The sequence below is a fragment of the Pelodiscus sinensis genome, chromosome 5, assembly GCF_049634645.1.
Source record: "Pelodiscus sinensis isolate JC-2024 chromosome 5, ASM4963464v1, whole genome shotgun sequence".
NCBI classification, from domain to species: domain Eukaryota; kingdom Metazoa; phylum Chordata; order Testudines; family Trionychidae; genus Pelodiscus; species Pelodiscus sinensis.
Window position 1 is genome coordinate 40,693,739 of NC_134715.1, and position 14,189 is coordinate 40,707,927.

The 14,189-nt window shown below is 42.4% G+C and overlaps 1 protein-coding gene across 1 annotated transcript in view; it reads left to right on the forward strand.

Annotated features, from left to right (window-relative positions):
- The window catches only part of INTU (inturned planar cell polarity protein), a 116,298-nt gene that overhangs the window by 67,586 nt on the left and 34,523 nt on the right, over positions 1-14,189 (forward strand). The window contains 3 exon segments of the mRNA XM_006131792.4: positions 35-153; positions 4,300-4,389; positions 12,145-12,222. Of these exon segments, the coding sequence (XP_006131854.2) occupies positions 35-153; positions 4,300-4,389; positions 12,145-12,222 (287 nt within the window).

A 14,189-nucleotide genomic window follows, 5' to 3' on the forward strand; every position in this document is an offset into this window, starting at 1 on the left:
TGCTTAACTAAGTAAAAATTTGGTATCCTAACAGCAAGAAATTCTTTACCAATACCCCATATCGGAAGCATCCCAAAAGCTGAAAAGTGTGAGAGGAATATTTCTCACTCTCTGTGATATGCTGGAAAATGTGACTGGAGCCCACATTATCAGGTAACAGTATTTTCAACTTAATACAAAACCTTTTTATTTATTTTTAACCTTTCTTTTTTTAAAAAAACAGAAGAAAGCATCTGTACATCAGGCTTTACAGTTATGCCTAGTCAAAACAAGAATGAGTTTACCTTATCCGTAATGTTATATTTGGTATATCCTGCTTGCAGTTGGTCTGGCTAATGTAGCTGTACAGAGAATGGTTATGTGATATTGGGCTCTTTCTTTGCTTTAGATCTCAGTGGTTAGAAATTTCATATAAAATATAACCTATCACAAGTGACTGGTTTGTGGATCTGACCTTACGTACTCCCAGTGAAAATTGATCTAAAATTTTTAGCAGGATTCCTGGATTCTGAATTATTTTAGTAAAGTAAACTGGATATTCTGTAGCAGCTTAACTTAAATTTTAAAAAACCTAAGATTTTAACTGTTACATATGAAAATGAATGCTAGTTGGTTCAGCAACTCCATGTTTATTCATTTTTATATTAAATTAATTTGATTTGACAAGTTTTTCTTTTTGATATGTCAAAGATTGTTTTATTCTCAGCATATAACTGCATTTTAGGGTAGGTCTACACTGCAACACTATTACAAAATAACTAGCGCTATTCCAAAATAACTTGGCGTCTACACTGCAGGCAATTATTTCGAAATAGTGTCAAAATACTGTCAAGCTGGAGGACTTCTTACTCTGTCTCCTGTAACCCTCATTGTACGAGGAATAAGGGAAGTTGGAGGAAGAATACTCTATTTCGAAATAAGTGCTTTGTAGATACTCCTTATTTTAAAATAAGCTATTTCTAAATAAGATACACAATTGACATAACTCAATTTGCATAACTTATTTCAAGTAAAGCTCTGCAGTATAGACGCACCCTTAGAGGTGCAGCACAAAATCTCACCCATTATTTTAAGTCTTCAGACACAGAGTGATGACATTCCAACAGTTTGTAACTTAGCACACATTTCAAGTTCAAGATTTTCTTCTCAGACATAAAGTCTAGGACATGATACTTTTAAAAACTGAAAGCTTTAAACTGTGGAACATATTTGCTTCTCAAATTCCACAGCCTTAGAATCTGAGGCTGGCTAGGGATGTCTCGCTGAACCCCAGGATTTATCCAGCTATGTTGGATAAAGCAGAGTGTCAGATAAGCGGGACTCTACTGTATATAAGGCTAAGTGTGGTGGAAAGGCTATGAACTTTTCCAGTTTGTGTAATTAATTAGTACTTTAAGTGTCCTCTGCATAGTCCCACTACTAGAAAGCACCATCTGGTGTAGTTCAGATGTTGGAACCTTTGTATAGCGGTGCCAAACATCATGAAAGCAAAGCTATCAAGTGTGTGTGGTACTCTCTGCATCCTCAGTTCCTTCCATCTGCTGCAGCAAAGGGATGTAAATCCTCTTCAGAGCCTTCTCTCAAAATAAATAAGGTTTATTTATAAATAAACTTTATATATTTTGAGCCACAACTGGTGCTTTGTGTTTGTGTTTATATACACATTGACTATAGCCATCACTTTGTTGCTCTTGTATTTGTAAATACTTAAGATATTGGGCACTGTATCCTTCCATTTGCTGTATGCATTTTAGATTAGGGTTGGGTTTTTTTAAAGCATCAATACATTAAACTTCTGAGGAGTGTAGTATTGTTTTAATATTTTCATGTTAATTTTGTCACCTTTCCTGCTTCTTCTTTCTGTCTCCCTACACTGTGTGAATGCACTCTAGTGCTCTGTCAATTATTGATTGAAATGAAATATAGTTTATTCGGGCTGAACTTCAACAGGATGTGCCAGGCAGAGACTAATTCCTCCACTTAAAATCTTAATTTACTTAGCAGCATTTCTTTCAAGTGAATTTGTCTGGAGTTAAGGGATGAGGAGGAGAGAGTTGTTTTTGCTCTTTAAAGCAGTGTGAAAATTAGGTCCTGCAGTGTAAGTTCTTTGGGGAAGGAAGAGCATTTTTGTTCTGTGTTTGTGCAGTGTCTAGCATTAGCACAATATAAGTGATAAATAATGAAAATCTCTGTCCCTTTTTAAGGCAATATGAGCACATTTAGATTAAGTTTTCTAAAGTATTTGCTTTTTTAGTTTTAAACTAAACTCTGACTTTTTTCACTTTGATACAGTGATATCTTAAGTTACTATTTTAAATGACTAATGCTACAACAACAATGTGGGAGAAAGTAACCCGTCCTGAAAATCCTGTGGCCTGAAAAATGTTTAGTACTATTATGACTGTAGGATCTTATACCCTGTAAGTGTGTCTGTGGTTTCATGTCCCTTATCAGGATAGTATTTCAGTATCTCATAAACATCAATTGTCCCAACAATTGTGTGATTTAGAATGTATTCTTTCTCAGATTTTATAGACCAGGAACTGAGGCAGAGGGAGATGAAGTAATTTGCTCAAAGTTGCACAGCAAATCTGTGGCAAAGCCAGAAATTATACCCAGGCCTTTAGAGTCCCAATACATTACTGTAGTCACAAAGGCCACCTTCCTCAGTGTTTTTGATTTTGGCAAAGAAGTATTTGCAATCTTCTATAATATTTTGAAGTTTAGCAGCAGTCGCCAACAGACTCAATCTGTTGGTTTTATATTTAATCTGTGACAGTCTGGTAACTAGATTATTAGATTCCAACTTTCTTTTTTGTCCCACTGCACTCTCCATAAAATATGTACATTCTTCATATATTTCTATGATTAATGTACTGTTACTGTAACAATTCAGGTTTACCTTTCTCATTATTTCAGATTAAAAAAATTAAAAGTACCTGGACCGAAGTCCTATTTCCAAAAAAGATTGAGGAGCCAAAGTCACTTGTGGAATATCTCAGATGAGACTATAACTAAGGTTTTCATGATTGAAAATTTTGCTCAAAAGAATATAGCCATACTACCTTCTGCTGAAATCCTGTTAATTTTGTAAGCTAAGTGGAAGACCTCTAAAAAACATCTTAATGAGTCAGAAAGAGATGATGGCATTCATGTCTCTTTCTTAGTACTTGGGTCCCACATGGGGCAAGGAGTTACTAAAGGAGTCTTTTGGTTGGAACATAAAGCAAGTCCTTGCCATTTGTGGCAGTTTGACCCATGGTTCACTTTGTAACACTAGGGGCTTTAATCTCTAATGTCTTGGTCATTATATATGGCGTGGAAAAATTCTCCCTGTAGTTCTAACTGGAAAAAATATTCTGCATTTCTTATCCGAAACGGTTTTATATACAGTAATATTGCTTTGTACCATTAAATATAAATGGCTGCATTTCAGTCACTGAAGAGCTAATCCTTTGTACACACAGGTTATACAAAGTAACAGGTTATATGGCAGTTTGCAGGATATGTTGACTATAAAATGGTGTTATCTATGAGCTCATTTCTATTAGCCACATGTTCGGCATGTTACTGTGCAGACACACATTTTCTTCGATATTTCTACTCTTGTTGCCAAATCTAGTGGTGTATTCCTGGCCCATTCTGGCAATGCAAAGCTAGCATCCCTTTTATTACTTATTACATTGTCTCTGAAAGAGACAATGTGTAGGCAAGGACCAGAGGAGAGCTATTAAAGGGCTGTTAAGTAGCTGTTCTCCTTGAAGCTTTGAAAGCATTTTTCTAGCTTGAGAGCAGACAGCACACTTTGGAGCTCTCACATGTTAGAAAATGTTGACTGTCCCACTGGATTAACCCGGGTGTGTGTTTTGCAAAAATTGTATAAATACATCTGAGTTGAAAACTGGGTAATATTTCTAATTTGTTTTCACTCTTGAGACATTTTTTTCATTGCCTTTTTTGTAGTGTGTTCCAGTATTCTGCTAAATTAAGACATAAATGAAAGACTTCTAGCAGGTTTTTTGGTAACCATTTGTGGAAATGTTAAAAAATAGATGTCTATTGCTGTGTTTTCCCATTATCTCTATCAATTTGTTTTTAAAAAAATCTATTGTACAGTATATGATTAAATTATAAACAGCTTGTACAATGTGCACATCAATTTCCATAATAATAAATGTAATTGTATGACCCAGCTAAATACTCCATATTTAAGTGAATAATGAACTTAATATATTAATTGATATTCAATTTCAGAATAAAAAACTAAGTAGACATTTTCTTCTGGCTTTATTTTTCTAGCTCTTCCCTTTTTTTATGTGGGAAATTGGTTCAGGTGGTTTATTATAAAGAATCTGACAAGTTGCTTGTGATTGGCCTTCCTGCAGAAAGGTGAGTTTTAAGAGTAACATGTTTATTTTAGAAGATGATGGTACTGTGTGCAAAGGCATGGAAATAGTAACTTTCTTATATCACTTTAATATGTTTGTAGAGCTGTGTTTTCAGTTTTATGACTGGTATCTTGGGTACCTATGTAGGAATTATTAATCTTGCAATGTATGGAAAATCATTGTCAAAAACTTTACAGAACTAGCTTAAGTCACTAAAAATAGTGACTTTTGTGAATACTTGAATTTCCTTGAACAAAAACTGCTACTTGTTTGGGGGAAAAGATTATATTTAGTGTGATGTAGCTATCTTGGATTTTAATCTCTTTTGGGACTCTATCTGAATACACAGAATTTAGCACATCATCATCCTGATTGATGTTTGTAAGTGCTACAGCTATACAAATAACAGTAATAGATGATGACGCATGGTCTGGGACACAGGAACTTTCAAGCTCTTCTTCGAGGGTCCCTGTTGGTGCTCCACTTAGATGTGTCAACATTGCTGTGCAAATGGTCCAGAGGTCCAGAGATCTTCGTTAGCAGTTTCCCGGCCGCCGGTGCATGCTGCACTATTGCGCAATCGCTCAGATTGACAGTTAGACACACACCAGCTGCCATTCCCTCAGTTCCTTCTCAACAGCCGCCAGCATTGGTCACACTTAGTCTCCCTAACAGCATCAAAAGGAGAAAGAAGAAGAGAGGGGGAAAAAAAGGAAAAGGATAACAACAGAAAGAAAAGCGGGTGAAGCAGCGCGCGGGCATTTCTGTTGCGTCCCGTTAGCCTGAAAGAACAAACAGAGAAATACCTGTCATGCTGGCACTACTGGGCTTTATAAGGTGCACAGGGTGCGGAAGAACAATCGCAGCAGCAGATGGACACGAGCAGTGTCTGTGCTGCCTAGGGCAAGACCATCCTGTCAGTCACTGCCCATACTGTCAAAAGCTCACCCCATCCTCTAAGAAGGTGAGAGACCTACAAAGAAGATTATTATTTTTGGACCACAACATGGCTGAGTCACAGCCTCATTCACCCCTCCTCCCCTGAGATATCCCTCTTGGGGAAAAGGGCAGGAGGAGCATTCTCTCGCAGGGACGTGCTGGAGAGCAAGACTTGGAGCAGAGCACGAAATGCTCCCGGTCCCCTGCTGAGCCTTCAGCCTCTGATTAACAAAAAGACAAAGGAGGCTGATAAGAACTCTAGGCAGGGCTCTCAAAAGCAGGACAGGGGATCCAGCTTAAAGAAAAGCCATGACCCTAATATGAAGCATGGAGCCTCTGGCTACGCTTCAAGCTCTCTACATAGTAACGTGGCACCAGTGGAGAACATGGTACCACTGAGGAGTAAGCAAGCCGGCAAGCTGCAGAGCAGTGGAATGCCACGCTTGAACAAACGCTCAGTACCTGCGCATTTCAAGCACTGACGATATAAATGCAGGCAGCTGTAAGAAACTACAGACCAATGCATCCACATACTCCGGTACTAAGGTTAACAACAGAGGTGGACCTTGCAGTAGCATCAGTACCATGCTCACCACTGTTCGGTACTGATGGCACACCACGGGCTAGAGGTTCTTTCTCCTTGAGACCAGCATCACAAGCATCTGCCAGATTTAGTGATGACGAGGAGGATCAGTCAAAGGACCAGCACAGAGTCCCTTTATATGCGAAACCACAACAAAAGCAAATGCAGAAATGGCAGATGGCACAGTGGATGCCCCCACCGATGCCTCCACATTGGGCTTATTGGGACCCTTTGGTGCCTTACCGAGCCCAACAGTTTCAAAACACTATGCAGGTCCCAGGGACACAGTCAGCTGACATGAACACCCGAAAATAAACTGACTGTGACCAAACCGACCATAACAGCGAGTCATCTATGGAGGAGGCAACACAGGCTTCCTCTATCCGCCCAATACTTCTTACTCCACGATGGAGGAACATAGTCTCCCTGTGTCACCAATCAGAGGGGATGACTTCAGAAGAATCTAAGACTTGTTTAGGAGGGTAGCAGACATGCTTACCATAAAACTCTCTTGAGATAACACAGAATAAACACAAACTCATGAGCATACTCAGCTTACCTCAACAAACCAGGCTGGCTTTACCGATGAACGAAGCCGTGATGGATCCTGCCAAGTCCATCTGGAAATCTCCGGCATTGGTGCCTCCAACATTGAAAAAACTAAATAAGAAATCCTACGTTGCCCCCACAGAAGTTGAATTCCTCTTCTCTCACTCTTCCCCTAATTCAGTAGTGGTCGAAGCAGCCAACCATAGGGGAAAGCAACAACAGTACCCCAGAACACTAAGTCACGATAAACAGACCAAAAGGCTGGATGCTATGGGGAAGAAAGCCTACTCATCAGCCTCCCTCCAGCTGAGAATTGTGAACTATGTGGCTCTACTAGCAAAATACTCGCACACACGTTTGAATCATTCAATTCCTTTATTCAATATATACCAGAGGATGTGAGGGAGCAGTTTGAATCAAATATCAGAGAAGGCTCAGTAATTTTTCAAACAGCTCTACAGGCAGCATTAGATTCAGCAGATACAGCAGCCGGGTTGATGGCATCCATAGTAGTGATGAGACAGATGTCATGGCTGCAGCTGTCGGGATTCCCCAGGGAGGTTCAATCCAACATCGAGGATCTCCCATTCGAGGGTGAGAATCAATTTGCAGAGGCAACAAACTCAGCGTTCCATACAGTGAAGGACTCCAGGCATACACCTCGCATCAGCAAATTTGAGGATTTGGTTGAGGGTACAAAAGCCCCCAATTCTCTAGACAGGTACAATCAAGCAAACAAATATTCGGAGACAAACTCACCGCATTCTATCTGGCATGGAAAACCATCACCTTGGACCAATGGGTCCTAGAAATAATACAAACCAGATACTGCATACCATTCACAGCAGTTCCACCAACCCATCCCCCATCCCCATCACTCTTCAGGGACCCCCTCAGGAGTTGGTTCTCCTGGAAGAAGTGCAGCGCCTTCTAGAACTAGGTGCTATAGAGGAGGTACCTAACTACTACAGAGGAAGGGGATTTTATTCCTGATACTTTCTAATTGTCAAGAAATCGGGGGGGGGGGGGGAGGAAACAGTGGAGGCCCATCTTAGACATCTGTGGACTCAACCAGTTCATCAAGTATCAACGGTTCAAGAAGGTCACGCTGGCAAAAATCGTACCTGCCTTAGAGAAAGGAGCAAGGCTAGCTAACTTAGCCCTCAAGAACACACATTTTCATGTATCAATTCACTCAGCACACAGACAATTTCTCAGGTTCACCTTCAAGGACTCACACTATCAGTACAGGTTGCTACCCTTCAGGCTGTCCATGGCACCCAGAGTGTTTTCCAAAGTCTCGTCTGTGGTAGCCGCACACCTGTGAAGAAAACAAACATAGTTCCATATCTCAATGATTGTTTGATTTATGGTGTCCACATATGGCAACACGGAACAGTCACTGGAGTCAACAAGAGCGTTATTGTTCACACAGCAGGCTCCTACTGAATTTGGAGAAGAGCGCCCTCACTCCTACTCAGAGACTGGAGTTTATAGGGGCACAGTTGGACTGCACTCAGGGCATAGCCTCACTGCCAACCCACAGATGGTCGAGAATGCACTATTTGATCATGTCCATACAGAGTTGCACACACACCACAGCACGTACATGCCTGCAAATACTAGGACACATGGCAGCATTCATGTCTGTAGTCCCAAAAGCCTGACTACATATGAGGCCATTCCAGGCATGGCTACTCTCTGTGTACTGCTCCAGGCACCATCCACTCCATGAGACAATTCATGTACCCAGGCCTGTCAAAAGCACCCTAAATTGGTGTACAGTCATAAACAATGTCTGCATAGGACTTCCATTCCAGATGCTGACATCATCTGTCACTATCACAACAGCCATGTCCCTGCTGGGATGGGGAGCCCACATGGGGAATGTGATATTACAGGGACGATGGATGCGTGAGCAGGGCCAGCCTGAGCCATTCGTGCACCCTAGGCCCCAGGAGTGTGGCCCTGTCCCCAGGTGCACTGTGTGTGCGCGGCCGCGGCCCTGCCCTCGCCCGGCCCGGCAGCCCTGCACGGCGCCCACTACAATGGGGCGCCCCGGGCGGTAGCCTGGTTAGCCTGTAGCTTGGACCGGCTCTGTGTGCGAGGAGTCCCGACTTCACATCAATGTGTTGGAACTCAGAGCTGTGAAGAGGGCATGCTCTCAACTGCTCACACATGAGACAAAACTGTGAGAATAATATCAGACAATGCTGCAACAACATGTTACATAAAGAAGCAAGGGGGAGTGAGATCTCGCAACCTATGTGCAGAAGCAACAAAACTATGGTGATGGTGTATTATACACAACGTCACACCTACCGCGATGCATTTGCCGGGCAAGGACAATGTACTAGCGGATGCCCTCAGCAGACAATTCCCACAGAACCATGAATGGGATATCAACAAATCCATCATAAACAACCTTTTCAGGAGATGGGGATACCTAGTTGTAGACTTGTTTGCAATGCACATCAGTTCCAAGAGCCTACAGTATTGTTCCAGGGTGGGCATTGGACTGCAATCTCTCAGAGATTCATTTGCAATACACTGGGATTTCCCGCTAGCATATGCATTTCCACCTATACCTTTCATAGCATCAAACGATAATAAAGATCAAACAGGAGGCAGCAAGAGTCATACTCGTAGCCCCCCAATTGGCCGAGACAAGTTTGGTACCCTAAGGTACTCCGAGTCTGCACACATCAGCTGTACAAGTTTCCCCTGGTACAAACTTTTTTGACTCAAGATAATGGGTGAATACTACACCCCAGGCTACATACACTAAACCTGTGAGCCTGGATGCTTCTTGGCTCTCACACAAAGAGTTAACCCTGTCTCAAAGGGTCAGAGGCATCCTAATTAATTCCAGGAGACCCACTACGAGAATAACTTACCTGCAGAAGTGGGCCCGATTTGCAGCCTGGAATTCAGCTCAAGCATGGGATCCACACAAGGTGGGGATATCAGAAGTACTAGAATATATCCTTCACCTGCAGGACACAGAGCTATCAATTAGTTCCATCATCATACATTTTTTCCCCACCCATGCCTTAATAGATTTTGGAAGGGGATATGGAACCTGTATCCACAGTGTAGAGATCCAGTGCCATCATGGGATCTGAACCTCGTGCTGGACTCAATCATGAGACAGCCTTTCGAGCCACTTTCAACCTGCTTGCTACTACATCTATCGATGAAGGTAGCCTTTCTCATTGTGATACCATCAGCCAGGAGAGTGGAAGAGATAGTGGTGCTCATGGCGGACCCACTGTACACCATATTCCACAAGGAAAAGGTCATCCATAGAAGCCACCTGAAATTCCTCTCCAAGCTACCTACCTCATTCCACTGTAACAAACTGATATACGTATCTGTGTTCTTCCTGAAACCACATGAGGACAGCAACCAGGCAGCGCTGCACATGCTGGATGTTCACAGGGTATTAGCCTTTTACCTGGAATGCACGAAAGACTTCCGAAGAACACCCAGACTATTTGTGTCTTGCGCAGACAGGTCTAAAGGTCAGCCTGTCTCCAAACAGTGAATATCCAAATGGATTTCTACATGCATACAGTTGGCTTATTCCCAGAAAAACAGACAGCCACCGACAGTTATACGGGCATACTCCATGAGAGCAGTATCTACCACAACTGCTTTCCTCAAGGGTCTTCCTGTAGACATCATTTGCACAGCTGCAACATGGACTTTGGCCAATACATTTGCACAACATTATGTTATTTACGCCTTTCAGGACTCAGACACTAGATTTGGACGTACCGTACTGTCCACCATCCAATCCTGTGTGTCAGAGCGTCCACCGCCAAGCACCCACGGGGACCCTCGAAGAAGAAGGGAAGGTTACTCACCTTGTGCAGTGGCTGGAGTTCTTCAAGATGGTTGTGTCTAGACTACATGCCTCTGTCAGCAGAGGCATGTAGATTAGACACATAGGCAAAGGCAAATGAAGCCGCGATTTAAATGATCACGGCTTCATTTACATTTACATGGCTGCCGCGCTAAGCTGACAAACAGCTGATCAGCTGTTTGTCGGCTCGCGCGCTAGTCTGGACGCTCCCCTGCTGACATCAAAGCCGTTTGTCAGCAGCCCCGGTAAACCTCATCCCACGAGGAATAACAGGGCTGCCGACAAAGGGCTTTGATGTCGGCAGGGGAGCGTCCAGACTAGCGCGCTGAGCGGACAAACAGCTGATCAGCTGTTTGTCGGCTCAGCGCGGCAGCCATGTAAATGTAAATGAAGCCGCGATCATTTAAATCGCAGCTTCATTTGACTTTGCCTATGTGTCTAATCTACATGCCTCTGACGACAGAGGCATGTAGTCTAGACACAGCCGATGTGTCCTCGTGGGTGCTCCAATCTCACCCTCCTCCCCTCTACTCTGGGCTAACACAGTAGAGAAGGAACAGAGGGAACGGCCGCTGGTGCATGTCTAACTGTCAATCTGGGCAACTGCACAATAGCATATCATGCACCAGCGGCTGAGGGACTGCTAACAAAGATCTCCGAGCCATGTGCACAGCAGCGCTGATACACCTAAGTGGAGCACCCACAGGGACACATCTTGAAGCCTGGGCCTGCTGCGGAGATGTGTCTAAGCTCCCACAGACACAGGTTGTTGCCACTCCGTGTGCTGCCTCTATATGAGAGGCAGCGCAGGGTGTCAGGTGGGAGCTGGTCTGCACAGGGAGCTGGTTTTTAAACTGGCTTCCCTCACCAACTGGCTCCTGCCTGCCACCCCGTGCTGCTGCCCCTGATAGACAATCAGCACAAAGTGGCAGGGGGCTCCCTGAAAGTGGGGCGGGCAGCACACTTGCTGCCAGCTCCATCTCCAGGGACTATCAAACAGTCTTGTAACCACTAAAATTTGATGTGGTTGCACCACTATTCATTTACACGCTATCTAACAACACTTGTCAGGGTCTGTCCCAGCCTGTAGCTGTGGAGCTTCCTGCAACTGGGAGAGGTTCCTGGAGGTGGGTCTGACCCTGCTCTGAGAACAGGCCCTGCAGGGGAACGGGAAAGTTACATCTGGCAGAAATGTTTTGAGGCATAACTAATGTTTAACAAATGCAATGGCGTGCTAAGTGTTACTGATACTGTAGGACCCTGTTTAGCAACACCACTTGAGTCCCATTATAAAGGACTGAGCTTGGCTAATTAGTAAGCACATGAACTTGATTCAAATACACCTTTTCTTTTAACAATTGTAGTATTTGTTACTTTCTTATTATAACACATCAGAGTGTGTACTACTAACATGATACATGGTATATTTTCTAAAATGAATTGTCAAAATATAAGGGACAGTGCTTTGGTATTAAATAGTTGCTGTGAAGTGTTGGAGTATTTTCCAAAAGGAAGTGGTGAAAGCTCAGTTTCTTGTGAATGTTAAAACTAGACCAGGCAAGACACTGGAAAATGTACTGTCAAGAACATTTTGCATCTGCAGAAGAGACATTGAATGACCTAATAGAGCTCCTCCATTTTTAGTTTCCATGAACTGTAGACATTCTGTTGTATTTTGTGAGTGGATTAGAAATTTTGAGTCAGTTAGGCTAGCAGCAATAAAGCCCTCATTTTACTTGTGATGCATTTCATCATATTGTAAACTCCGTTTAAAGTGTGTGTGGTTTTTTGTTTGTTTTTGTTTTGTTTTTTGCTAGTGTTCCTCTATCTCAGCTAAGGAACATGATTACAGATGTTGTCAGAACCTTAACATTTATGTATGGTGGTTTGGACAGGTAAGTGCTTCCAAAGGATTAATTTTTAATAACTAATTTTAGCTCTCAGAGCAAGCTTCTGTACCAAGTGTTTTGCTTTTTGTATGTTGCTTGGCACTGGATTCTACAGCATTGGAAGTCTGATGTCTGTATGTTGTTGTCTGGTTTTGCTCTAACCTTACACGAATAAGGTTCTTTAACTATCTTTGATAAGCAATATTTTTTTTATTTTTTAAAAAGCTTTTGTCCTGATCATGCAAAGACTTACACATTTGCTTAACTTTAGGCATGTCAAAAGGCCCATTGAAGTCCGGGTGGTCTATTCTTGTAGTTTTTTAGGTGGATTTTTACTAAAATGTACAGAATATATTTTTAACTTTAGCAACTAAGGTAGGCACTGTCTTCCTCTGTGTTCACAAATCACCTAGTATATTTTGAATACTACAAAATCATAATAATTATTTCTGTTCCCATGTTAAAGAGCAAATAAAATATGTTGTGTTCTAGGTAGAATAATGTGACGTAACATCGGGTCACATGTTTATTCCAATTATCATGACACACCACTTCTTATATATGGGCAGTTTTCAAAGATATATTGGCAGCTACTTACATGCATCTCAGAAAAGAATCAAACACTGAATATCATAAAACCATAGAATCATAGAAGGTTAGAGTTGGAAGAGACCTCAGGAGCTCATCTAATCCAACCCTCTGTTCAATGCAGGACCAACCTCAACTAAATCATTCTATCCAGGGCTTTGTCAAACCTCACCTTAAAAACCTCTAAAAATGGAAATCTCCCCACCTGCCTAGGCAACCCATTTCCATGCTTCATCGTACTTCTAGTGAAACAGCTTCTCCTAATATCCAACCTATATCTTCACCACTGCAATTGTGACTATTGCTCCATGTTCTGTCATGTGCCATTGCTGAGAATAGCCTGGCTCCATCCTTTTTGGAACCTCCCTTCAGATAGTTGAAGACTGCTATCAAATCCCCTCTCACGCTACACTTCTCTTCTGAAGGCTAAATCAATCCAGTTCCCTCAGCCTCTCCTCATAAGTTGTGCACCCTGTAATCATTTTCCTTGCCCTCCACTCAACTCTCTCTGATTTGTCCAAATCCTTGCAGTATGGAGGACCCAAAACTGAACGCAGTACTCTAGATGCAGCCTTACCCATGCCAAATAGACAGAAATAATCTTCCCTCAATCTGCTGACAATGCTCCTACTAATGCAGCCCAATATGCTCTTAGCCTTTTTGGCAATAAGGGCACACTGTTGACGAGCTTCTCATTTGCTTCTCATATTCAACTTCTCATTTACTATAATCCCCCAGGACCTTTTCTGCACAACTGCTGTCTAGCCAGTCAGTCCCCAGCCTGTAGCAGGGCATGGGATTCTTCCATCCTAAGTATAGAACTTGTCCTTGTTGAACTTCATCAGATTTCTTTTGGCCCAATCCTCCCAATTTTCCTAGCTCACACTGGAACCTATTTCTACCCTCCAGCATATCTACTTCTCCCCCTAGCTGAGTGTCATCCACAAACTTGCTGAGAGTGCAGTCCATCCCATAATCCAGATCATTAATGAAGATGTTGAACAAAACCAGCCCCAGGAATGACAGCTGTGGTACTCTGCTTGATACTGGCTGCCAACTAGACAACAAGCCATTAATCATTACTTGTTAAGCCCACCAGTCTAACCAGTGTCTGTCTACCTTATAGTCCATTCATCCAGGCCATACATCTTTAACTTGCCTGGCAAGAAAACTATATGAAACACTATTTTAAACGCTTTGCTAAAGTCAAGATATACCACATTCCCCACTTTCCCCATATCCACAGAACCAGTTATTTCATCATAAAAGTTAATCAGGATGATCAGGCATGACTTGCCCTTGCTGAATCCATGTTGATTGTTCCTGAGCACCTTTGTCTCCTCCAAGTGTTTTCAAATGGATTCCTTGATGACCTGCTCCATGAT